This window comes from Podarcis cretensis (assembly GCF_951804945.1).
Source record: "Podarcis cretensis genome assembly, chromosome: 14".
NCBI lineage: Eukaryota > Metazoa > Chordata > Lepidosauria > Squamata > Lacertidae > Podarcis > Podarcis cretensis.
Window position 1 is genome coordinate 10,603,851 of NC_137183.1, and position 24,689 is coordinate 10,628,539.

Below are 24,689 nucleotides of genomic sequence, written 5' to 3' on the forward strand. Positions count from 1 at the left end.
AAGGTTTGGCAGACAGCCAGAAGGTCATGTGAAGGAGTAAGTCTGCCTGGTGATAACAGAGAGATGGAGACAACTCCCTGATTGGTCAAGCTCTCTCAAGGGAGTGATAATTAATGGCCTACTAACTGGAATGTGTTAGTTCAGTGTTCAGAGTTCTGTGTGCTCCTGCTTCGTCTATCCTGTCTGCAGCCAAGTTGCCAATTGCTTCCGTGGATTCTGCATTTACTCTGCTAGGTCTGGCTAAGGTCCTGCAACTAGTCAGAAAGTCGTGAAACACCAAATAGGTTTTGCCAATAAGGGAGGCCTGAACAGGCTTGGGGGAACAAATCATTCTTAGAAAGGGGCAAGCACATAAAATTGCCCAATGAGGACTGACCAAGCTTAGTGGCTGCACCAAAAAGACACCGGAGCTGACAGATTTCATGACCCCACGCCACTCACCGTCCTTTTCTTTTTCACTTCCTTCTCCAAGCGGGGTTCCTCTGCTTCGGAGCCAGAATCAGACTCCGACGAGCTGCTCTCGGATGGGCTGCCCTCCTCAGACGAGGATTCTGAGCCCCTTTTCATGGCCAGCACCTTTTTCTTGCTCCGCTCTTCTTCCTCTTCCTCCTCACTGGTGTTATTAGAAAGGAAAAAACCAAGCCAATTGAGGCTTAGGCTGCATGCACTCCATATATTTAAAGCACATGAATCCTGGGATCTGCAGTTTACCCCTCACAGAGCCCTTAACCAACTAAGTCACATGCATTAAGTGTATGGCATGTGTGCAGCCTTAGGCAGTTTCTCTGGGGCCTCCTGCTTCTTGGGGTGCAGCAGGAGGTTGGAGATTCTGCTGATCTGCATACTGCAATGTCTTTGGTCCAAATTCTCCAGCAATTCACTCAGCAGCTAGTGCATGCTTGTGCAGTGGTACTTCGGATTAAGTACTTAATTTGTTCCGGAAGTCTGTTCTTAACCTGAAACTGTTCTTAACCTGAAGCACCACTTTAGCTAATGGGGCCTCCTGCTGCCACTGCACCGCCGGAGCACAATTTCTGTTCTCATCCTGAAGCAAAGTTCTTAACCCGAGGTACTATTTCTGGGTTAGTGGAGTCTGTAACCTGAAGCATATGTAACCTGAAGCAGTCTGTAACCCAAGGTACCACTGTACAGATCTCTTCCCAGTTAGTTCCTCAGTTGCTAATGCTCAACATGAACAAAGTTGTGTGTTTTTTAACCATACCAACCTGCAGTCTGGAGTGGTACACTCCACTTTACCAATTCACTCTTCAGTGTCCTTATTCTAATAGGTGCATAGATCAGTCTGCATGTCTGTACTCGTGTACACACACACACACACACACACGTGTGCAGGCATGCAGTGTCTGCTCAAGACATTCTGCTGCCTGAAGCCCAAGAGAAGATGGCACTAGACGACGAAGGGCCAGCCACCTGTCAATCTTCCGACACCACAATGACATCAGGTGACTAAAGGATGTCCAAGCTGACTGTCAAAGCAGAGCACTCCAGAGCTGCACTCTCTGCTCATCGGCTGATAAGGAAAGGATTCAATCCTGGTGGCTGTAGGGAATGTTCTGCCAAAGTGCCATGCAGCAGGATTGAACCCCATCCCTCTTGCCCATCATCCGACATCACCCAATGTCATCAGCTGATGGACAAGTGGGTATGATTTGGGGGAAATGGCCTTGCAGGCCAACTTGCACCCCCTGGTGAGCCAAGATTGAACAGTGGACCAGAGCTTCCTCACCCCTGTGCTAATAAAATGACTTTCTTGGATATGGCTCTGTCTATCTGGAACTTTTATTTTATTTTATTTTATTTGGACACAGCATGCCCTTAGAAATGGGTGTTCAAAACTGCCTCTTTTCATCTGCATCTAATGCCATATAATTAGTTGAGCTTATATGCTGCCTTTCCACAGTGAGCTGTACGCAAAGTGGCTTAGAACATTCACTTCTTATAAAAAAATACAAAAAAACCCCTACTTTGTGTATGTTGAGGGTGGAGAGTCATTCCTTTCATACCTTCCAGCACTCTCTAGGGATCTTTTCCTTAGGACCTCCTTTCTCTTCTTCTTCTTCTTCTTTTCCTCCTCCTCCTCTTCCAACTGGTCCCCACTCTCTTCCTCCTCCTCCTCCTCCTCCTCATCTTCCTCCTCCTCTTCTTCACTGCCAGAACCAGACCCACTCTCACTGCCGCTTTCGCTTTCAGACCCACTCACCGTCTCAGGCTCTGGCAAAAAAAGGAAGAGAGAGAAAGAGGGGGAGGAGCCCCACACTTACAAACACACATGCAACAGGTTGTGCAGGAAAGGGGGGGGGCATTTATTGTATAAACGCAATAAATAAATACATCACAGTAACCATAAAACACAGGAAAAGAGGTGCAACTCAAGATGAAGGCACCGATCAAAAGATCTGGCTAAAAAATAACTGCAAAGAGCTGGAGCCTAAAAACTATGCAGGTTGGATGCCAGGCTGACCTTTTGGGTTTTTTCAGCCTGAGGGCCACATTCACTTGTGAGTAATGTCCCAGGGGCCATGTACCATGGTGGGTGTGGCCAAAGTAGCTGCACACATGCACGCGCGCGCGCACACACACACACACACACACACACACACACACACCATCCTCCACCAAGGCAAGGTGGTGATATTAGCCTAGGTCAAAGACTCATTCCAACCAGGTAAGATGACTAGAGGAGGTTAGAAGGTGTGACTTGGGAGGGTGTGAGTGGAGCCCCAAGACAGAGAGGGCTGGATGGCTGCCATTGGCTCCCAGGCCTGAGGTTCCCCAGTCTTGTTTTAGGAGATGAAATTCCACAAACATGGGGCACCACCACAGAAAAGACCCTGCCTCCCTGTTGCACGGAAGTCGTTCACATCCTCGTAGACATTGCAGTTGGGTGCACCTTGTGTTAGAACACCCACAGCAGTAGCTGGTGCCTATTGAGACTGGTGGGGTGGCTGGAAGGCAGGGTGTCAGGCCTAATGATAGGCAGAGCCAATCAATTCTAGTTTTGCTCCTGTCCTCCTCTGAGACAATGGAAGGGGAAGATGACAGGGAGGGCTGCTCCCTGGACTAGCTGTAAATAGGTAGGTAGGAACTAGCTGAGGACGGACTGAGGTTGGTGGGTCATTGCCACCACTGCACTACTATGGACCATCCTTGTGTCCCATAGGCAATCCAACTAATTCTCAAAATAACTACTGGCAACTGACCTGCATCTTCAGTGGCCCAAGTGCCCAGCTCCTTTCCTTGGTCTTCCTTGGTCTCCCTTATACCAAGTCAGACTTTTGGGTTCACATAGCTCAGTACATGGACCAGTGGCAGGCTCTCCAGGATTTCAGGCAGGGGATTGAACCTGTGACCTTTTGCCTGCAAAGCCATGTGCTCTACCACTGAACTACGTGCTGGGAGTCTGAATACGTGCAGCTTCACACAGAGTCAATTAGGAGTTTGGCTGACAGCCAAGACATTGTAAAGGAGTAAAATCTGCCTGGAGATATAGAGGCCTGGAGACAGCTTTCTCATTGGTCAAGCTCACTCACAGGAATAATGCTTTATGGCCTACAGACTGGAATGTGTTAGTAGAGTGTTGAGAGTTAAGAGTTAGCGTGAGAGTCGTGTGGTGAGAGAGCTAGTTAAAGATCCGTGTTCTGTTTTGTTCTGTTCTGTTCCTGTAAATAGTAACTTGAAGTCCACTGTATATAATAAACACCTATAAGTAACAAGTTACTGGTTCCTGCTTCGTCCATCCTGCAACCAATTGCTTTCGTGAACTCTGCGTATACTCTGCTAAGGTCTGGCTAAGGTCCTGCAACAGATCAAAAAGTTGCAAAACACCAATACTACGTCCCTTCCCTTTAAGAGTGGAGCCCAATATGGTATGTGGTGCCCACATACAGAAGCCATGGTGATTTCAGAATTCCAAACTTCACGCATGTCAGAGCTGCTGGTTTAAGCTTGATCACCCACTTCCACCAACACACAAGACAGTATGAAATAAAGTCTGGAAAGTGCTTGCATTTGACTGAAGAAAACTGCACCCTCTAGTGTTTGTGTGCTGGTGGTGTTTCACCATTACAAACTGGTGAAAACTGCTGGAATACAGCAAGCTACCTTATAGTAGACCAGATGGATTAATCTAGCTAGCTCAGGCATAGGCAAACTCAGCCCTCCAGATGTTTTGGGACTACAACTCCCATCGTCCCTGGCCACTGGTCCTATTAGCTAGAGATGATAGGAGTTGTAGTCCCAAAACATCTGGAGGGCCGAGTTTGCCTATGCCTGAGCTAGTTCATCACTGCCAGCTCTTCATAGTCTCAGACACAGGTCTTCTCTATCACCTGCTATCTTATCTCTTTTAAACTCAAATATGTCAGACTGAAACTGGGACCTTTTGCATGCAAAGCAAGTATTCTAACCCTGAGCAATGGCCCCTTCTCCTCTCACCACTGTCGGCAGATTCTGTTGCCCCGGACTCTCCCTCTGAATCAGAATAGAAGGGCTTCTCAACTTTATCCTTCCTCTTCTCGCGGCTAGTGCACTTGGTCCATTCTGGAACCTGGCCAGAGCAGAAAAAGAGAGAGAGAGAGAGAGAGAGAGAGATTTCACTACACAGAAGTGAGCACATTAAAAAGGCCTGCATGTGAATGAAATGGGACCAGAAAGAACAGCTCAGAAGAATGAGAGACTTAGATCCACATCATACCAAAGGGAGTTAATTTTTTCCTGCATCAGACAAAATAAAAAATAAGTGTGCAATGTCACACTGTAGCATGCAGTGTGCTTATTTGCTGCAATTGAAGGCAGGTTGTTTAATGCCATGTGTGCACAAGGTGAAACAGAGACACATGCAGTTGTTGCACATAAGGAGTGCACATGGCATATGATGTGCACTTTCTACATGGCGCTGATATCCATGTAGGAATACAGCCTTGTCTGGAGCAGCCCTCAGAAGGGTGAGCCAAGATGAGTCAAGGTTTTCGGAATCATGCTTGATGCACTCAAAGAGCGTATGGCTCTATGGCAGGAAATTCACAGGTTGAGCCAGCTAGTCCCACTCATGGACAGCGACTGCAAGAACTTTGCCACAACTGCAGTTGTTTCCAGGGAGAAGCCTATTGTTTGTGCTAGCATCTGCAGTGACAGCACAAATCCAATTCACGAATGCACAGAGTGTGGTTCATGATACACCTGGGTTTTTGCTATTTTATATTTTTATTGATTTACTGTACTTGTGTATTGACTGCAGTTTTACTATATTTTATTTTCTCTTAATCTGTTCACTGCTTCAGGGGCCTTAGCTAAAAAGTGGTACAGTGGTGCCCCGCAAGACGAATGCCTCGCAAGACGAAAAACCCGCTAGACGAAAGGGTTTTCCGTTTTTCGAGGCGCTTCGCAAGATGAATTTCCCTATGGGCTTGCTTCGCAAGACGTTTTCGTCTTGTGAGTCTTGAGAGTCCCCCCCCCCCCTTTTTCTAAGCCGCTAACCCGCTTAGCTGCTAAGCCACTAATAGCCGCTAAGCCGCTAATAGCGCTAATCCGCTAATAGGGGTGCTTCGCAAGACGAAAAAACCGCAAGACGAAGAGACTCGTGGAACGAATTATTTTCGTCTTGCGAGGCACCACTGTATATCAATAAACTGATGGTGATGATAATATCCAGGCGGGAATCACTGCAGCAAAGCACAGCCTGTCCTGGTTCTGGTGCAACACAGGAACTTGCATGTTACACCAAGATCAAAGTACTACATCTCCTGTGACTGACTGCAGCTCTCCAAAATCTTCCTCATAACCTGCAACCTGACCCTTTTAACAGGAAATGGCAAGGACTAAATCTGGATCATTCTGCACAGAAAGTTATAGCCTTTCCCTAAGGCCTGCTATGGTGAGATGGCCGGAAGAAGACATGTATACAGTGGTACCTCGGGTTAAGTACTTAATTCGTTCCAGAGGTCCGTTCTTAACCTGAAACTGTTCTTAACCTGAAGCACCACTTTAGTTCATGGGGCCTACCGCTGCCGCCGCGCGATTTCTGTTCTCATCCTGAGGTAAAGTTCTTAACCTGAGGTACTATCTCTGGGTTAGCAGAGTCTGTAACCTGAAGCATATGTAACCTGAAGTGTATGTAACCCGAGGTACCACTGTACATGTACCTAGAGGTTCTGCATCCTATCTTCCCTCCAGTTTAGAGTAGCAAACATGAGTTGATTCTATTTTCTCCTCACAACAACGCAGTGAGGTAGGTTCCATCTAAGGGAAGGAAGCTGTAGCAAGTTCCATGGTTGAGTAAGGCCTTGAAATGATTTCCTCTGCTCCCTGCTGATCTACACCCAGTACTGGACCATGTATCACCTGACCCTGCTGGCTCACACTTCTGGAGACGGCAGAATTGCTTGAAAGCCTCAAGGCAATCTGTCACCCAGTTAAATGCAGCTTAGCTGTTCAACGGATTCCTTAAAATTGGGTTAGATTTGCACTGGGGTAAAACCAAACAGTTCTGCAGCAAAATAAATAAAGGCACACACATCATGGAAGTCACCATCTCAGAAAAAGCATTCCCTCCCGGGCGAGAGAGAACATGAGAATACCTTTGCTAAGATTGTCTTTACCACCTGCTGTTTTTGAAAGGGGCAATCTTTAGCTGAAGAAAAGGCATATCAATCCATTAGTCCTAACTGGTCAATTAAAGGTTAGTTTGAACACACTGCACACACAGTCAGAGCTACAGTGCAGAGAAGAAAACTAGAGGAGGAGGAGGAGGAGGAGGAAGAGGAAGGAAATAGCAGCATGAGAGCAAGAGGGGAAGAACATCACTGCACCAGCAAACACCACCTCTATCCGCTCGCCCAGCAGCCCAATGTTGCTTTCCATGGGGCCGACTGACTCTTCCTGGGGAAGGGCGAAAAAGCAGGAGTGTGGGTAAGATTCACAAGAGCTGGATCAAGCTAAAGGCCCATCAAGCCCAGCACAATGGCCAACCAGATGCCTGTGGCAGCTGTGATGAACCTTCCAGATGTTCCTGAACTACAATTCCCATTCACCATTGGTCATGCCTGCTGGGGTGGACGGGAGTTGCAGTTCAGCAACTTCTGGAGGGCCGCCAATTGTTCCCTACCCTTGGCCTATGGGAAGTCCACAATGAGAGTGGCCCACACTCAGGGGTCTTCAAGGTGGTGGGGTCCTCCCTGTGGAACGCCCTTCCATCAGATGTCAAACAGATTAACAACTATCTGACTTTTAGAAGACATCTGAAGGCATGTTTTTGATGGCTGGTGCTTTATTGTGTTTTTAATATTTTGTTAAGAGCTGCCCAGAGTGGCTAGGGCAGCAGCAGGAACAACAACAACAACTTTTTTCAGCTGGAACTTGCCAGAACTTTCAGGTGGGCACATTGCCATTCTAAGAGAACAAAGGAGGCATTCATGGCGAGTTCCAGCACCTCTTTTTCTAGAAAAATTGTACTACTACTACAGGTGAAACTCGAAAAATTAGACTATCGTGGAAAAGTTCATTGATTTCAGTAATTCAACTTAAAAGTTGAAACTAATATATGAGATTGATTCATGACATGCAAAGCAAGATATGCCAAGCCTTACCGTGGAAGATAAGCCATTCCAAAATATGCCATATTATGGAAAAGTTCCTTTGTTTCCGTAATTCAACTTGAAAGGTGAAACTAATACATGAGATAGATTTGTGACATGCAAAGCGAGATATGTCAAGCCTATGTTTGCGATGATCATGGTGTACAGCTGGTGAAAACCCCAAATTAACCATCTCAGAAAATTAGAATATTCAAGGACATCAGCAAAACAAGGATTGCAAATGGAGCAAGATTGGACCTCTGAGAAGTGGAAGCACATCTCGCTTTGCATGTCATGAGTCGATCTCATATATTAGTTGAATTACTTTTAAGTTGAATTACTGAAATAAATGAACTTTCTCATGATATTCTAATTTTTTGAGTTTCACCTGTACTACTACTACTACTACTACTATGACCACTGTAAGGAAGGCAGGGCAGGCAGAACCATTGTCTTGGCAGCCATTGTCAGCAAGGACAGGTTACTCCCTTTCAGGTGCAAAGGGCTGGCAAGCCATTTCACAATGTTTCTCAGAGAAACGCCAGCTTTCCCATTACTCCTGGGCAGAGGGGAAGCCAATACCTCCACGTTGCGCACGGATGGGTCAGGAGCTTCGCTGGGCCAGTCTGGGAGCTCCTGGTAGCCTACGGCCTTGGCATTGAGGAGGTGCGAAAGCGAGCCCAGCTGGAAGTGGTCACGGTCTGCAAGGAGCAGCAAAGCGTCAGCATTCACACAAGCCCACCCAACAGCACCGCCTCCCCGCCACCCGTGGCCCTTCGTTAGGCAGAGAGATTTGAGTAAAGCAGGTGGAGCCCAGAGAGAACATAAATGCTGATAATAATTTAAACTGGTCAAAAACAGTATAAAATGCGAGGAGAAACAAACGGAGGGGGGGGTTTCATTTTATTTACAGGCCTAATTCATAGCATGGAGACGTTCAACAACTACACTTACAGGGGGGAAACTCCCACAGAACTACACAACCAATCAGAGCAAGAGTTACCTCAGCAAGGATCATGCCGGTTGCTAGGCAACACTACCCAACACCCCTCTTGGTTGGCTAACTATAAATTCTTTTTTAAAAAAAAAATGATTTTCAATTTTATACATTGCAATAATTTTACAATCATTTTAACATTTTGAAGCTCGACTTCCCTTCCCCTCTTTCTGCGGTTCCTTAATTTTTTTTATATTTTCTGCATATTCCAAATTAACTTACTCATTTAAAAGGTAAAGGTACCCCTGCCCGTACGGGCCAGTCTTGACAGACTCTGGGGTTGTGCGCCCATCTCACTTAAGAGGCCAGGGGCCAGCGCTGTCCGGAGACACTTCCGGGTCACGTGGCCAGCGTGACATTGCTGCTCTGGCGAGCCAGAGCCGCACACGGAAACGCCGTTTACCTTCCCGCTGGTAAGCGGTCCCTATTTATCTACTTGCACCCGGAGGTGCTTTCGAACTGCTAGGTTGGCAGGCGCTGGGACCGAGCAGCGGGAGCGCACCCCACCGCAGGGATTCAAACCGCCGACCTTTCGATCGGCAAGCCCTAGGCGCTGAGGCTTTAACCCACAGCGCCACCTGCGTCCCACTTACTCATTTATTCGTCTATAAATTCTGTTTATATAACCTGTAGGTTAATTCTGAATGAGAACCTATTTCTCCCTGCTGTGCTACCATCCACACACCCATGACCTGTTCCCTCGGCTGCTCCTTTTATACGCGGCCCCTCACTCTACCTTTGAAAGACGACTCCAAGATTGGGGCAGGCTTTTGGGCCAGGAAGAGCTTCTTGGCGTACTTGTTGAGGGCCCCACTCTTCTCGGTGGGCACAATGAGCTGGCGGATGAAGCGGGCACGGTCCCGGATGTCGTAATTCTGGTCGTACTTGGCCAGGTTCAGCACATACTGGGTCAGCAGCTTGCTCTGTGCCAGAGAAGACAGCATTGCGCAAGAGGAACTGGGCCCTGGCAAAGAGTTGGGCAAGCCAGTGGCCTCCCCGACAGTCTCTTAGGCCAGAGGCAGAAAACAAACCAATACAGAACTACAGCAAAAAGGGTGCTTAAAAAAATGCATTCATGGGATTGCTTCATTGAGTATTTTAATTATGAATATTTAAATTTTAATGTTGGTGCGACTGGTTTTTTTTTACCTTGCAAATTTCTTAGAAGCCTATTTCGGCATTAAGAAGTATGTTAAAATAAAATAGGGGCATAACAGAATATGGTCTCAAGTGCATTCTTGCACCTATAAGGCATGTCCTTTGCCTCTTGCTCCCCCCACAACACAAACACAAGTCAGTCCACACAGTCGGATCAGTTTTTGGGTGTCCAAATAAATTGGCGCGGCCACCTTAGATTCACTGATTTCAATGAGTCTACTATGAACTTAGCGGGGAATCTCAGACCTGGAAGCCAAATGTGGCCCTCCAAGCCTCTCTAACTGGCCATTGGAACACTGCCCAGGACACACCCTCCTCATGCGTATTCCCTGGCTGGAATGTATCCCCGTACTTGAACAATGTTTCTTGCTTGCCTGGAAGGAGTGGGGTGTGTGTGTGTGTGTGTGTATGCATAGAAACCAATTTATATTAAAAAAGATGGATGTCTTTCGAAAACCAGCACCGTTCTGAAGCTTCAGTTCTTGTTCTTGCTTCTCTGTGTTTGGTGCAACCCCCCTTTTGCGTGGAGCTGGAAGAGAGGAGGAAACGGCCCAGCAGAAACAGATAGACCAAAGGTAGGGCCTTCTTGGTGACAGCCCCCTGACTGTAGCCCCACTGATTGTGGGTTGCCCTTCTTATGGAACTCACTTGGGACCTACGTTTTGGTGCCACATTATTTTCCTGTGTTTTTGCACAAATTATATTTTAATGCCACTCTTGCTGTTTTTACAGCTGCTGGATGTGTGGTTTTCATTATTTCTATCACACACATTCAGTCGCTAGAGAATTGGGAAATCTATTTATGTCGAGAAAGGTGGGAGAGAGATGTTCTGAAATAATACATAAATAACATACGTGTGTTAAAACATAACTGGCTGAGGCTTGTTTCAGAACCGCACTCCAGTGGTGTTTGGAGCATCTCAGAAGCACAGTGGCAAAATGAGTCCCAGACTTCATCTCCAGCTCTGGAAAGGTGAACTGCCCAAGTCAGTTAAGACTCTGTGGCCTGCCTGCCCACCCTCCCTCCCTCTCTCAGACACATTTCTCCTCTATCCAGGCAAGCAAGAGACATTATAGGATTCCAGGAAGGCAAAACACTCAACGCGTATGTGAAGCAGGGCCACTGGAGAGTTTTGAGGGCCAAGTAGAGGCTTGGAGGGCCACATTTGCCCCAGCCCCAAGTCCAAAGTTCCTCTGCCTTGAGATGATTAACACCTTCAGCACAAAACCAGAGGTAAAGGGTAAAGGGACCCCTGACCATTAGGTCCAGTCGTGGCCGACTCTGGGGTTGCGACGCTCATCTCACTTTATTGGCCGAGGGAGCCAGCATACAGCTTCCGGGTCATGTGGCCATCATGACTAAGCTGCTTCTGGCGAACCAGAGCAGCACACAGAAACACCGTTTACCTTCTACTTGCGTTTTGACGTGCTTTTGAACTGCTAGGTTGGCAGGAGCAGGGACTGAACAACGGGAGCTCACCCCGTCACGGGGATTCGAACCACCGACCTTCTGATCAGCACAGACAGCAATCCTACCCACCCCGCTAATTACATTCAACAGGAAAGCTGCCACTCCTATTTAATTCTCGGAAAGATCTTTACCTGCTTGGAGTTGGTCAGGTAAAGCTTGGCTGCCAAGTTGATGACCTGCAGCTTCACAATGTCCTCCTCGCTGGTGAAGGACTTGGCCATCTTACGCAGCACATCAGGGGCAATCTTGGGCACATGCTCACAGTACTCACCGATCAGCCATAAGATGCTGGCACGAGCCATGGGTACCTATGCACAAGAAACAGCACTGCATCTCCTCTTGAGATCACCAGACCAGCCTTTCCCACTCCCCCCGCCCTTTCCTCATCACCCATCAGGAGAGCATCTTCTGCCAGCTCAGGCCCCCACCTGGATGTTGTCGGTCAGCTTTGCCATGTGCTTGATGATCTCGCTGTGCTGAGATGGCTGCATCTGCAGGAGTTTCTTAATGACAACCACAGACTCGGCCACAACCAGCTCTAAGTAAAGGGTGACAGGATGGGGAAAGTGTTAAGGCTGTATGCAAGGATGCTCAATCTGCCTCTCATCTCCCCAGTGGCAGTGTTCCTTTTGTAGAATCACACAGTATGTGGTCCAACCCTCTGCTGACACAGGAAATCCACTCCTACAGGAACCCTGATAGGTGGCCTCCCAGCCTCCAATTAAAAACTTCCAACAAAAGCAACCAAGTTTGTAGATCTCATGATTGTGCCCTGGGCAATCTCAGGGGTGTGTAGCCCTTCTCACAGCCATAAGGTAGAGCTTCAGTGCTCCACAGAGTTCTGCTCCAATAAAAAATTCACAAACTATATGCCAACTTGTATACTAAGAACTGAGCTCTTGCATTTCAAGCCACCACTCTCTGAACCAACCAACCCCCCCCCCCCCCATTTTCCTAGCTGAAAAAGGGTTCTCACCATCTCGGTTGGAGAGCAGCTGCACAAGGCCATTGAGACATGTGTCACGCACTTTGCCAATGTTGGTGGCGCAACGGCCAATGGCCTGGATGGTGGCTGCCACGAAGTCTTTGTCCATGCTCCGGATGTAAGTCTGTGGGAACAAAAAGACACAAGGAGATGTCTGGGAATGCCCATGCAGAGATGGGTGTGGCTGGACCTGTGCCATGCGGGCTGCATGCTAGCCCCCAAATGCACCATAATTATAACGGGAGGGACCATAGCTCAGTGTCAAAGCTCATGTTGTGCATGCAGAACCTCCCTGGCATCAGGTGAGGGAGAATACCCTAGCCTGAGACCTTGGAGCATGGCTGCCAGTCGGAAGCCCGCCGTGATTTTTTTTACAAGTACGTTGAGGGTAAGGCTGCTCGCCTTCATAGCAATCTCGATGCCACATCTATGCTCACTACAGCACCTGCAAACTTCCTGGGATCAGTTTCAGTTGATGCAGCCTGGTGAGGTGCACAAGTTTCATGTCACCCAGGAAAGGGTCTCCTTGAACCCTTCGCCTCTTGGCTTATTAAAGCTTGCTAAGCAGGCATGTCTGAGTAGACACAAAGTGTGGTCAATGCATCCTTGTGGGAGGAAGTGGTCCTGGCCATCCTGAAAGAGGGGGTGATCCAGCCACTTCTGAAAAAGCTTGTGACAACTACGGCCCGGTCACAAATGCCAGCTTTTCAGAGGAGGTGATCAGGAAGGTTGCAGCGTAGCAATTGCAGGTGCTCTTAGACGCAACAGATTTTCTTGAACCTTTTCACTCTGGGTTCAGGTTGGGTTATGGGGCTGAATTGGCCTGAATGGAATGGCCTTTATTGGGAGACGAACAGGGAGAATGCAACCCTTGTTTTCTTGTTTGATCTCTCAAAGGAGCATTGGCCATGGTACCCTTCTGAGCCAACTGAGAGGGGTGGGTATTGGAGGCACTCTTCCACAGTAGTTCCAATCCTATCTCCAGGGTGAATAGGACTGGGTGGTGGTAGTAATAATAATAATAATAATAATAATAATAATAATAATAATTTATTATTTATACCCCACCCATCTGGCTGGGCTTCCCCAGCCACTCTGGGCGGCTTCCAAAAAAATATTAAAATACCGTAATACATCAAACATTAAAAGCTTCCCTAAACAGGGCTGCCTTCAGATGTCCTCTAAGTCTGGTAGTTGTTGTTCTCTTTGACATCTGGTGGGAGGGCGTTCCACAGGGCGGGTGCCACTACCGAGAAGGCCCTCTGCCTGGTTCCCTGTAACTTGGCTTCTCGCAGTGAGGGAACTGCCAGAAGGCCCTCAACGCTGGACCTCAGTGTCTGGGTAGAACAATGGGGGTGGAGACGCTCCTTCAGATATACTGGACCGAGGCCATTTAGGGCTTTAAAGGTCAGCACCAACACTTTGAATTGTGCTTAGAAACGTACTTATCTTTTGGCCCCCTGGCAGCTGTTCTTTGGGGTGTGGCAGGGTACCATCCTTTTTACCAGAGCTGTTTTAACCTCTATATGAAGCTGCTGGGATCGGTCATCAGGAGATTTAGGATGAGGTCTCATCCACATTCTGCTGATGACCTAGCTCTACTTCTGTTTGAATCAGGAGTGGGTGTGAAGTGGTGGGCTGGATGATGGCGGTTAAGGGGCTGAATCCTGGCAAGATGGAGATGCTGTGGGCAGGCGATTCCCAAACCATGATAATGAGTCAATTGCCAGCTGTGGATGGGGTCGTACTCCCCATTAAAGAGAACGTTAGCAGTCTGGAGGTGCTCCTGGATCTATCTGTGTCACTAGAGTCCCAGGTGGCCTCTGGAATTCCGTCCCCTACCATATTAGACAGACACCATCTCTGTTGCCTTTTCAGTGACTACTGGATACCTTCCACTCCCAACAACTTTTCCAGCAGAGATCTTTCCAAATCTGCATCTGTTTTAAATGTTGCACGTTGTTTTAAATGTTTCTTTTATGGTTTAATCACTTGTTGTTTGCTACCCTGGGCTCCTTTGGAAGGAAAGGTGGGGTATAAATTAAATACATAAAAGTAACAGTCAGCGCTGAACTAAATAGGACAAAACTATCTGAGCTGTTATAAGGCATCTTCCTTTGTTTCCTAGACAACTTTAATAAGTTTCTGTATTGGGTATGTAGTTACACTGGCAATGCCCATTCAGTAAGGCACATGGCATTATACTGGTCAAAAAGTCACTATAAAATCTGCAGGCTACCCCTGGCCTTCATTTCCTCTCCTATATACTATATGTCCATATCTAGCTTATTATTTCTTATAACATGCATGAATTGTGCTATAGTGCTCTCTCACACTCTTGCTCTCCCAGGCATGGGGAACCTTAAGCTCTCTGGATGTTGCTCTTGTCATCCCTGGCCACTGGCCATGCTTGCTGCTGCTGATGGGAGTTGTAGTTCAGCAACACCTAGAGGGCCAAAGGTTCCCCACACCTGCTATAAACAAAGAAAAGCAAATAAATTAGAGTTGCAAAAATAGAACAGAAGCCAACCCCTGTTCAAGGACAGCTAGATTAAGGGCACCTTTAATGGTCTTTAAGATAAACTTTGGAATCACAACAGCTGGGATACAGCTCCGAGAAGTCCACCCTTTTCTCCTTCCTTAAGCTGCATTTCTGTGACTTCCAGGAGACTCAGCTAATGAAACTGTACAGTCTCCCCTAATGTGTCAAAAGCAAAGCCCCCTTGTCACCAAAGTCTCTTTCTAATGACCTCATTCACAACCCTTTAAGCCAGGATAAGAAAAACAGAAACTTCTTGATTTGAAGCAGTTTGCCCTGTGATTATAGGATGCTGGGGACAAACAGTAAAACAGTTGTGACTGTTCCTGGACTGGGATACCTTGGTCATAGCAGTTTAGCAACTGGTAACTTCAAGACTGGATTACTGCAGTGCATTCTATGTGGGGCTTCCCTTGAAGTTGATCTGGAAGCTGCAGTTAGCGCAGAATGCGGACAGGATTGAAATTCTGCCAGCATATAATGCCTCTTCTCAAACAGCTGCACTGTTACTGGGCCAAGTTCAAGGTTTTACTATTGATATATATATATATGGCCCTTTGCAACTTGGGACCAATTTACTTAAGACAGCGCTTTGCCCCATGTGTGCCTTGATCTGCAGAACCTGCCACACAACGGTCTTCCAGATTTGCAAGAAACTGATATTTGGAACTCCCAGCTTGTTGACATTAGCCAGGCGCCCTTGCTTTATCACTTTAGACGCAAGCGGAAAACTTTTTTTAATTCAGCAAGATTACAAAGACATGTAATCTGGTCGTCCATCTTGGTTTTTGAAGTTTTAATAATTTTATTCGTCTTTTAATAATTATTTTAAGGGTAGTTAAAAAAAATATTGTGTGGATTTTAGCTGGTCACTGCCAGAATCAATACATTGGATCAGATGAACTCTTACACCCCATCCACAGTATGCATTCAGGTTGAGCGTTTTCGGGTTGTGCTCTGCGGCGACCCAGAAGTAATGGAATGTGTTACTTCTGGGTTTCGCTGCTCGCGCATGTGCAGACGCTCAAAATGACGTCATGCGCATGTGCAGAAGCAGTGAATCACAACCCACAGATGTGGATTGCGTTCTGCTCTGGATACGAACGGGGCTCTGGAACGGATCCTGTTCGTATCCAGAGGTACCACTGTATACCGCTTTTTAATGTACAGTGCAAATGGGGCCTTTGTGTAATGTAATTCTTGCATTTTAAAATTGGATTTAGTAATATGGGTTGAGGAGTTCAGTGGCATTCAAACCCAATTTAAAGTCAAATGCCCCATCTTAACTGGGTTACAGAATGCAGTGCGAGAATACGTTTTTAAATGTTGGTGGCTTGTCTGGGGCGGGTGATGTGGTTTGACCTTCCAGTGGGTTAGGAACTAGGTTTTGTCACTGAGGATGCTAGGAATTTAGCAAGTACAAAGGCATTCCTGGCTCTGCACATATTGCTCCAGCTCCAGCTCCTTTGCTAAGACCTTCTTCCAGCCCATTGGTCATGCTATACCTGGAACTCACGCAGGATGGTGGAGATGTTGGTCTCGTTTGCAAGGTTGGTCAGAACTTCCAGCTAGCAGGGCAGAAGAGAAAAAGGAGGAGTTACTCTAGGCGACGACAAAAAACAAAAAAAGCTGTTATCTTCAGTGCAGCCTAGCACCCATCTATGGGTGCATCTCACACACCTTGAGGATCTTGATCTGGGTGGGGTCTGTGGATCTGATGTAGAAGCTTTTCAGGTATGGTTCAAACATTCCCTGCCGAGAGAAAGAAGCAGGATCAGCAGCAGCAGTAGCATCCTTGGGAAAATCCCATGGTGAGCTCTGGATTTACAGAAGGACCCAGAAAACCTCTCTTCACGCCATCTGGGCTGCTCCCCATCACTGGTTCAAGTACAGCAGAAGCAGCAGCAGTAATGTGGCAGACATCTAGAGTCCTGGCATTTCACGTCTCCCAGCCCAGGTGAATCCCTCCCCACCCCACCCCATTTAATAAAGGAAACAGGCACTCACCCTGCGCTTGATTGACATGGTGGCCACGTTCTGAAGCACCACATACTGGACCTCACTGCCATAATAAGAGAGACAAGGATTTGTCAACGAGGCAGGAACACTGCAGGATTCACCGCCAGCAGATGTAAAGATGACCACCTTTTTTTTCTTTAAAGGTTTAGACAAATGCCATGAAGCTCAGATCTGCCAATGGTCATTAAGAGACAAAACCAGACCCTCTGTATTCAGAGAGGCAGTATGCCTCTGATTAGTGGCTGCATGGACAAACAATGAGGGAATGCTTTCCCCCCCCCCCCCAGCATCATAGCTGTCAACTTACAGATTTGAAAATAAGGGACCAGCAGCCTCGAAAATAAGGGATCAGCAGCCAAAATAAGGGATTTTAGTCAACCAGCTGAAATACGAAGTTAAAAGGGACCAGACAATTTTGGAGAGCAGCGCCGGTTTTTAGCCCTTCGTTTCCAGAGGTTGCTGCTCAAGACACCAGCTGATGAAACACTGCAATTAAATAACTACAAGCAGCAACCACTTTTCGCGCAAAACGAAGTCCAAGCTACGAAGATGCTGCTGCAGTTCTGTATCTTTTCTCTCGTCCTCCATCTGCAGCTCTCAGTTCCATCAGGTGGGGCGGGAGGAAGGGGGCGGGGAAACAGCACCCGCAGATCAGAACATCTATGCTAGTCTACCACTACAAATCTATGGGAGAAGTGCTTGCGGTCCTTCCTCCGCTTTCCCCCTCTGTGGTTAGCTCTTGGAACACCTGCCTTTGCCTCCGCCTCCGCTCTCTGAACTGCATTCCCTATGGTTGCCCTCGCTCTCCTCTCAAGGCTCCTCAGTCCCGGCAGGGAGGGGCTCCCAGGGGCCGAGGCTGATGAGAGGAGGCCGGAGGGGGGCGGGCCGGGCAGCCAAGCAACATAGTTGGAGCCTCCCTCCTCCCTGGCCGGCAGGGAGGGAGGGAGAGGAACTGCTTCCTTTGAAACCCAGGAAATTTAAGGGACATCATCAATAAGGGGCAGCAGTGGGACACGGCGCTGGGATAAGGGAGTTCCCCGCCAAATAAGGGACGGTTGACAGCTATCCCAGCATGCTTTGCTTTGCTTGCAAAGTCATCCAGAGACGTCTGTCGGTAGTTGCTAAGCGAGAACCGTAAGAACGTAGAAACAGCCTGCTGGCACAGGCCAATGGCTCACGTGGCCCAGCATCCTGTTCTCACAGTGGCCAACCAACTGTCTGTAGGAAACCTGCAAGCAGGACCGAAGCACAAGAGCTCTCTCCTCTCTCTGCGGTTTCCAGTCTCTGGTATTCAGAAACTTGACTGCCTCTGAAAAGCTACAGAAACCCCCAAGTTCAGGCAGGGCTTTGTGGTAATCCACAAAGTACATCTCCCTGAAACAGGGCTAGCCTTTTGGACTACAACTCCCATGACCACCAACCATTAGCTATGCTGGCTGGCGCTGATGGAAGTTGGAGTTCAACAGCATTTGGGTCCTGAGGCCCCAGTCCTGCGCTAGGCAGTTGAGGGCACGGTGGTTCATTACTATTACATTTATAGTGCACCTTCCTTCAAAAAATTTTAAAATTAAATTTTTCAAGAAATAGAAATTAGACAAAGAACAATACATAACACTGTAAACACACTTGTGTACATATTTTCCAAAATGAAAACTAATAAAAAAAGAAAAGCAAAAATAGAAGATATAAAGAAAAAAGACAAAAGAAAAGAAAAATACTTTTCATAACCTGAAATATAACCAAATTCTTGCTTCAAATACTATACTGCAATATATAAATCTTAGTTAAAATATTATAAAAGACTTCCACCACATTCACCACACATCTCTTAGTTGTCTTGCTCGCATTTACATCTGTTCTTCAATCATTTCCCTGCCTTAGATTCTTTCATAATCAATCAAATCTTCACAAGGTTAGTCTAGACACAACCAAACTTTCATATTTGAGCCCTGCTTGTATAAATAATCATTTAAACATTTCCATTGTTTCTGAATTAAAATTTTTGATTTATGCCTTATTAAATCCGTCAATTTTGCTAACTCCAGGTACTCACAAAGTTTACTTAACCATTCCCCCTTTGTTGGAATATAATTTCCTCTCCAATGACTGGCTACCAACATTCTCGCTGCCACTGTTGCGTACAGAAATGTCCCGGCTAAAAATTGGCCGCTGTTTCTTTAATGCTTAAAAAGCTGGGTCAGCATGAGTCAGTGGCCTGCAGTGGTTGTATATATAGAGTGAGAAATGTTGGGTTGGTTGGTGAAAGCTGGTAGTGTTGAGGTGTGTACAGTTGGTCAGTCACTTTTGCAGAAAGACTTTTAAGAATAAAAGCAAAAAGTACTCTGCAAGGATACTTTTCTCGTGGACTCTTTTATGCCGACAAGGGTCCAAGGACCAGGCCGAGGCGACAAAGGGAGGTCAGAACCTTCTTTTTCTTTTTCTTTTTTTTACAAACACTGACAAGAAATATGTTAATTTTATCTTTGGGAATATCCTTATTCAAAATTCCTAATAAATATGCTTCTGCCCAGTGCACCTTCCTTTCAATGAACTCAAGGTGCTGTGCATTGTCTCCTTCTTCTCCATTTTACCTTCCATACAACCCTGCGAGGTTGAGTTAGGGGTTAGGCTGAGGGTTTGCAGCCGGCCAAGGTCATCCAGCAAGCTTCACTGCAGAGTGGGTATTTGAACTCTGGTCTCCCAAGTCCCAGTCCAACATCCCAACCACTACACCAAATTGGCAAGGGAACTTTGGAGTTGTAGCTCTGTATTGGTTGACCTAATGGTCAGGGGTCCCTTTACCTTTATTGGTTTTGGACTGGCTCTGTTCACTTGACTGGCCACTGACTCATCTCAACACTTATATATCCAGCTATATTATAGAAAAAGGCACAGGCTGGCTAGAACCCTGAACAGGAGTGTGCCACACTGCAATGTTTTGTTGCAGATCTCACACGTCCCTTGCAGACACAGCAAATATAATGAACCGTGGTGAAGAGCTTAGCTGGTTTCCTAACCGCTCACAGAAATGCACAGCTCTGCCCTGTCCTTGGGATGTTTCCAAGGAAGAGGGCGCATCTTCAGGAAAAGGAGAGAGAGAGAAAAATAGAGGGAAAGAGACTAGAAGGAGGGGAGGTGTTTGCAGACCTGTGGCTCCGGAGGAGACGCACCAGTGCCTTAGCGATGACCCCAACTTCAGCCTTTGGAGCAAGGTGGAAGTAGAGCTGAGCAACAGACATCACTACCTGCAGAGAGAAAGGGTTTGTGCCACAAGGCCTTGGAAGCAAGGAAACAGGATTCATTTGTGCTTGCTGCATCTACCAGAAAGACTGCTTGCCCCTGTATAGACCTGGAAGACCACTAAGATCATCTGGCCTGGAAATGGGCATTTTCTGCCCTTGCCCCTGAACTGAGGGATGCCCTTCCCTCTGCTATAATTGAAGTTGCAACCACCTGTTGCTTCAGATGCCTTGTGAAGACTTCTCCTTTTGCCCAGGCTATCCCTGATCTATAAGATCAGACCCCGTTTTATGTGTCTGAATCTTCTGGATTTGCTTTGGGTTTGCCTCGGGTAACATACGCTTCAGGTTACATACACTTCAGCTTACAGACTCCACTAACCCAGAAATAGTATCTTGGGTTAACAACTTTGCTTCAGGATGAGAACAGAAATTGTGCTCTGGCTGCATGGCAGCAGCGGGAGGCCCCATTAGCTAAAGTGGTGCTTCAGGTTAAGAACAGTTTCAGGTTAAGAACGGACCTCCGGAACGAATTAAGTACATAACCAGAGGTACCACAGTACATGCCTTTATATGTCTTTACATTGCCATTTTACTGCTTTTAGGTTTCATTTTTGCTTCAATGATATATTGCCTGTTCTTTTTTAGACTGTACACCGCTTAGAGATCTTTGAAACATTAAGCGGGATATGTATGCTTTTAAGTGAATAAAATAAAATCCACCATCGGGGGCTCTGTTCTAAGCCCCAGGTCGTCTGCACTGGGCCAAAGACCTTTTGCCCCTTCCCCTCTTTTTTGAAAACTTTTCTTACAGAGTAGCTGAACATGCACAACATGCATCTATACATATCAATTAACATATGCAAATCTGCACAGGGGTTGGTGGGCTTTCCTTGCTTGCACTTGGGAAAAGTTAGGTTGCTCTACCTTCCTCTTCCCTGCACCCATTTCAGGGATCGTGGTGGCAAGGGGAGCTGTTGTTCCTAAGGAACTCTGCCTCCCCGCAGGGGAAGCACTGGGGCGTGCTAGAGATGGTGGTTCTCACCGCAGCATTGCGACTCTGCAGCAGGGGCTTGGTGTTGCGCAGAAGCAGGCGGTGGTCAGGATCCATGACGTACGGCTTACGCTTCACCAAGGACGCCGGCTCTGCTTTGTCGTCCTTGGAGTCTTCCTCTTCGGAACCATAAAAAGCTTTCTCAGAGCTCTCTTCCAGGAGGGACTCCTGCCAGTCACAAGGGAAGGAGAGGAGGCTGTCAGTATATTTCCTAATACAGTGGTACCTCGGGTTACATACGCTTCAGGTTACATACACTTCAGGTTACAGACTCTGCTAACCCAGAAATAATGCTTCAGGTTAAGAACTTTACCTCAGGATGAGAACAGAAATCGTGTAGCGGCGGCGCGGCAGCAGAAGCAGGAGGCCCCATTAGCTAAAGTGGTGCTTCAGGTTAAGAACAGTTTCAGGTTAAGAACGGACCTCCGGAACGAATTAAGTACTTAACCCGAGGTACCACTGTAGTAATAAAATAAAATAATAATAATAATAATAATAATAATAATAAAATTATTATTATTATTATTATTATTATTATTATTATTATTATTATTATTTGTATCCTGCCCATCTGGCTGGGTTTCCCCAGCCACTCTGGGCGGCTTCCAACAAAGAACAAAAATACACTAAAATGTCACGCATTAAAAACTTCCCTGAACAGGGCTGCCTTCAGATGTCTTCTGAATGTCAGGTAGTTGTTTATCTCTTTGACATCTGCTGGAAGGGCGTTCCACAGGGCGGGCGCCACTACCGAAAAGGCCCTCTGCCTGGTTCCCTGTAACTTCTCTTCTCACAGTGAGGGAACTGCCAGAAGGCCCTCGGCGCTGGACCTCAGTGTCCGGGCAGAATGATGGGGGTGGAGACGCTCCTTCAGGTATACTGGACCGAGGCCATTTAGGGCTTTAAAGGTCAACACCAACACTTTGAATTGTGCTCAGAAACGTACTGGGAGCCAGTGTAGGTCTTTCAAGACCGGTGTTATATGGTCTCGGTGGCTGCCCCCAGTCACCAGTCTAGCTGCCGCGTTCTGGATTAGTTGTAGTTTCCGGGTCACCTTCAAAGGTAGCCCCACGCAGAGTATTTTCAGAGAAGAGGCCAGGCCAAAAAATGGTTGCTTAACAGAGGGACAGCTTCATTGTAACTGCCACCTAGAGTTGAAACAGTGGTACAGTGGTGCCCCGCAAGACGAACGCCTCGCAAGACGGAAAACCCGCTAGACGAAAGGGTTTTCCGTTTTGGAGGCGCTTCGCAAAACGATTTTCCCTATGGGCTTGCTTCGCAAGATGAAAATGTCTTGCGAGTTCCTGCGGGGTTTTTTCCCTCCCCCCCCTTTTCCTAAGCCGCTAAGCCGCTTATCAGCTGATCCGCTGATAAGCCGCTAAACCGCTAATAGCGCTAATCCGCTAAGCTGTCAATGGGCTTGCTTCGCAAGACGAAAAAAACGCTATACGAAGAGTCTCACGGAACATATTAATTTTGCCTTGCGAGGCACCACTGTATAACAGTTACCGTACTTTCCCCTGTACAGTGGTGCCCCGCAAGACGAATGCCTCGCAAGACGGAAAACTCCCTAGACGAAAGAGTTTTCCGTTTTGGAGGTGCTTCGCAAAACGAATTTCCTATGGGCTTGCTTCGCAAGATGAAAATGTCTTGCGAGTTCCTGCGGGGTTTTTCCCCCCCCCCCCTTTTTCTAAGCCACTAAGCCACTTATCCGCTTAGCCGCTAAAAGCCGCTACACTGCTAATAGTGCTAATTCGCTAAGCCGTCAATGGGCTTGCTTCGCAAGACGAAAAAACCGCTAGACGAAGAGAATCGTGGAACGGATTCTTTTTGTCTTGCGAGGCACCACTGTATTAGACAAGGTTTTTTTACTCTAAAATAATGTTCAGAGTCGGGGGTCGTCTTATACATGGGTAGTGCAGAAAGGGGACAGGCAATTGGTTGCAGCCGCAAGCAGGAGCTTGTGAGCAGTGATTGGGTTGGTGATTGGTGGCTGCGGCAAGGGCTGTTGTGGATTGGCTGCCGCTGCGACAATTGGGCGCGCGATTTGCGGCTGCTAGTTGCGAGTGGGCGGACACTTGGCGGTTTTGGCATCGCGAGTTATTGGCTGCATTTTTCAGTCGTAGGAATGATTTTTGTTGGTCGTCCCCCCACCAAAAAAGCTCTGGGCAATCCTCCCCCAAAACTCTGGGCCATCTTCCCCCATTTTCTTAAATTGTAGTCCCCAAAAATATATGTGCCCCCCGTCTTATACACGGGGGGCACATTTTACATGGAAAAATACAGTAACTCTACATCACAGAGGCACCAGCGCGGATCGTGTCACTTTGCTTATTTATTTTTTTACCGCCCCGTTCCCAGAATATGGTGAAAAGGGCACTGCATTCCGCTGGGTCGGAGAACCTCAGGCCCCCCTCAGTACTCTTCAGTACCCCCCCCCCATGGTTCAGCCCGGACACTGAGATCCAGCTCCAAGGGCCTTCTGGTGGTTCCCTCATTGCGAGAAATGAGGTTACTGGGAACCAGACAGAGGGCCTTCTCAGTAGTGGCGCCCACCCTGTGGAACACCCTCCCATCAGAAGTCAAGGAAATAAGCAGCTATCTTATCTTTAAAAGACATCTGAAGGCAGCCCTGTTTAGGGAAGTTTTTAATATTTAATGCGGTATTGTTTTTAACATTCAATTGGAAGCCGCCCAGAGTGGCTGGGGAAACTCAGCCAGATGGGTGGGGTATGAATAAATTATTATTATTATTATTATTAAGCCACATCCTGTCACCACACATGCTCTGCACATTCACATCCTTGGATTCTGATCATGGCATTGCGGTTTGGGCTGCCTCGAGCCTAGGGAGGGGTGTGTGGAAACTAGCCTCCCCTAGTTTAACCGCTTTGAGGCTTCTTACAAAAAGGCAGCATGTAAATTTTATAAGATAAATAATAAAAAATAATAATAATAGTGCACGAAGATGAATTCCTTGCTCTGCCTGCTTTTCCCTCTTCCCCCACCTGCCACTGATGTGTGGGGACCCTGGAAAGTTGTCCAGATGGGAATGTCACCCTCGGACCGACATAGGGCAATGCAGAGGACAGAGGAATGGGTCCTCATGGTTTGGGGGGGGGGGCGGAAACTTCTCCCCCCCCCCCCGCAACACACACACAATGCAGAGCAACTGACAAAAAGGAACAGTCCACTGGGAGCTGTAGCGATATCTACTGGCAGATGAAGCTTGCCGCACAGCATTGCTCTTTCTCTTCCATCCAATCCCTTCTTCATCTCTTCCCCCTCTTAGGAACATAGGAAGATGCCTTATATAAAGTCAGACCGTTGGTCCTTCTAACTCAGAACTGCCTACTGGGAGGCAAAGGATGAGCAAGTAAAATTCTCAATGATACACTGGGCCAGTGCTGGATTTACATATAAGCTAAACAAGCTATATCTTAGGGCCCCTCTCTCTTGGGGCCCCCAAAAAAATTTAAAGGGGAAAAAACCCACATGTACATTTCCAAAATATAAGATAAAAAACAAATAAAATAAAACCTACATACAGCTACAGTGTTTTGTTTTGTGTTGTGTAGGCTTCTATGATGTAAGTAATGGGCCCCGCCTGCTAGCCTGCTCCCGAAAAATATCAC

The 24,689-nt window shown here is 47.2% G+C and overlaps 1 protein-coding gene across 7 annotated transcripts in view; it reads right to left on the reverse strand.

The window, feature by feature from the left end:
* Nucleotides 1-24,689, reverse strand: part of AP3B2 (adaptor related protein complex 3 subunit beta 2) — a 76,488-nt gene that overhangs the window by 17,640 nt on the left and 34,159 nt on the right. For 4 of the 7 annotated variants that reach the window (XM_079953181.1, XM_079953182.1, XM_079953178.1 and 1 more), the window contains exons 8-20: nucleotides 21,046-21,222; nucleotides 19,909-20,006; nucleotides 16,750-16,804; nucleotides 16,423-16,494; nucleotides 16,248-16,310; nucleotides 12,195-12,327; nucleotides 11,647-11,756; nucleotides 11,350-11,526; nucleotides 9,326-9,512; nucleotides 8,175-8,293; nucleotides 4,456-4,567; nucleotides 2,025-2,232; nucleotides 442-613 (exon numbers count right to left, since the gene is read on the reverse strand). In XM_079953181.1, coding sequence (XP_079809307.1) covers nucleotides 442-613; nucleotides 2,025-2,232; nucleotides 4,456-4,567; nucleotides 8,175-8,293; nucleotides 9,326-9,512; nucleotides 11,350-11,526; nucleotides 11,647-11,756; nucleotides 12,195-12,327; nucleotides 16,248-16,310; nucleotides 16,423-16,494; nucleotides 16,750-16,804; nucleotides 19,909-20,006; nucleotides 21,046-21,222 — 1,683 coding nt within the window. Of the gene's footprint in view, nucleotides 1-441; nucleotides 614-2,024; nucleotides 2,233-4,455; nucleotides 4,568-6,840; nucleotides 6,898-8,174; nucleotides 8,294-9,325; nucleotides 9,513-11,349; nucleotides 11,527-11,646; nucleotides 11,757-12,194; nucleotides 12,328-16,247; nucleotides 16,311-16,422; nucleotides 16,495-16,749; nucleotides 16,805-19,908; nucleotides 20,007-21,045; nucleotides 21,223-24,689 lie in introns of all 7 variants that reach the window. The other 3 variants (XM_079953180.1, XM_079953176.1, XM_079953177.1) reach the window with 1 other exon arrangement.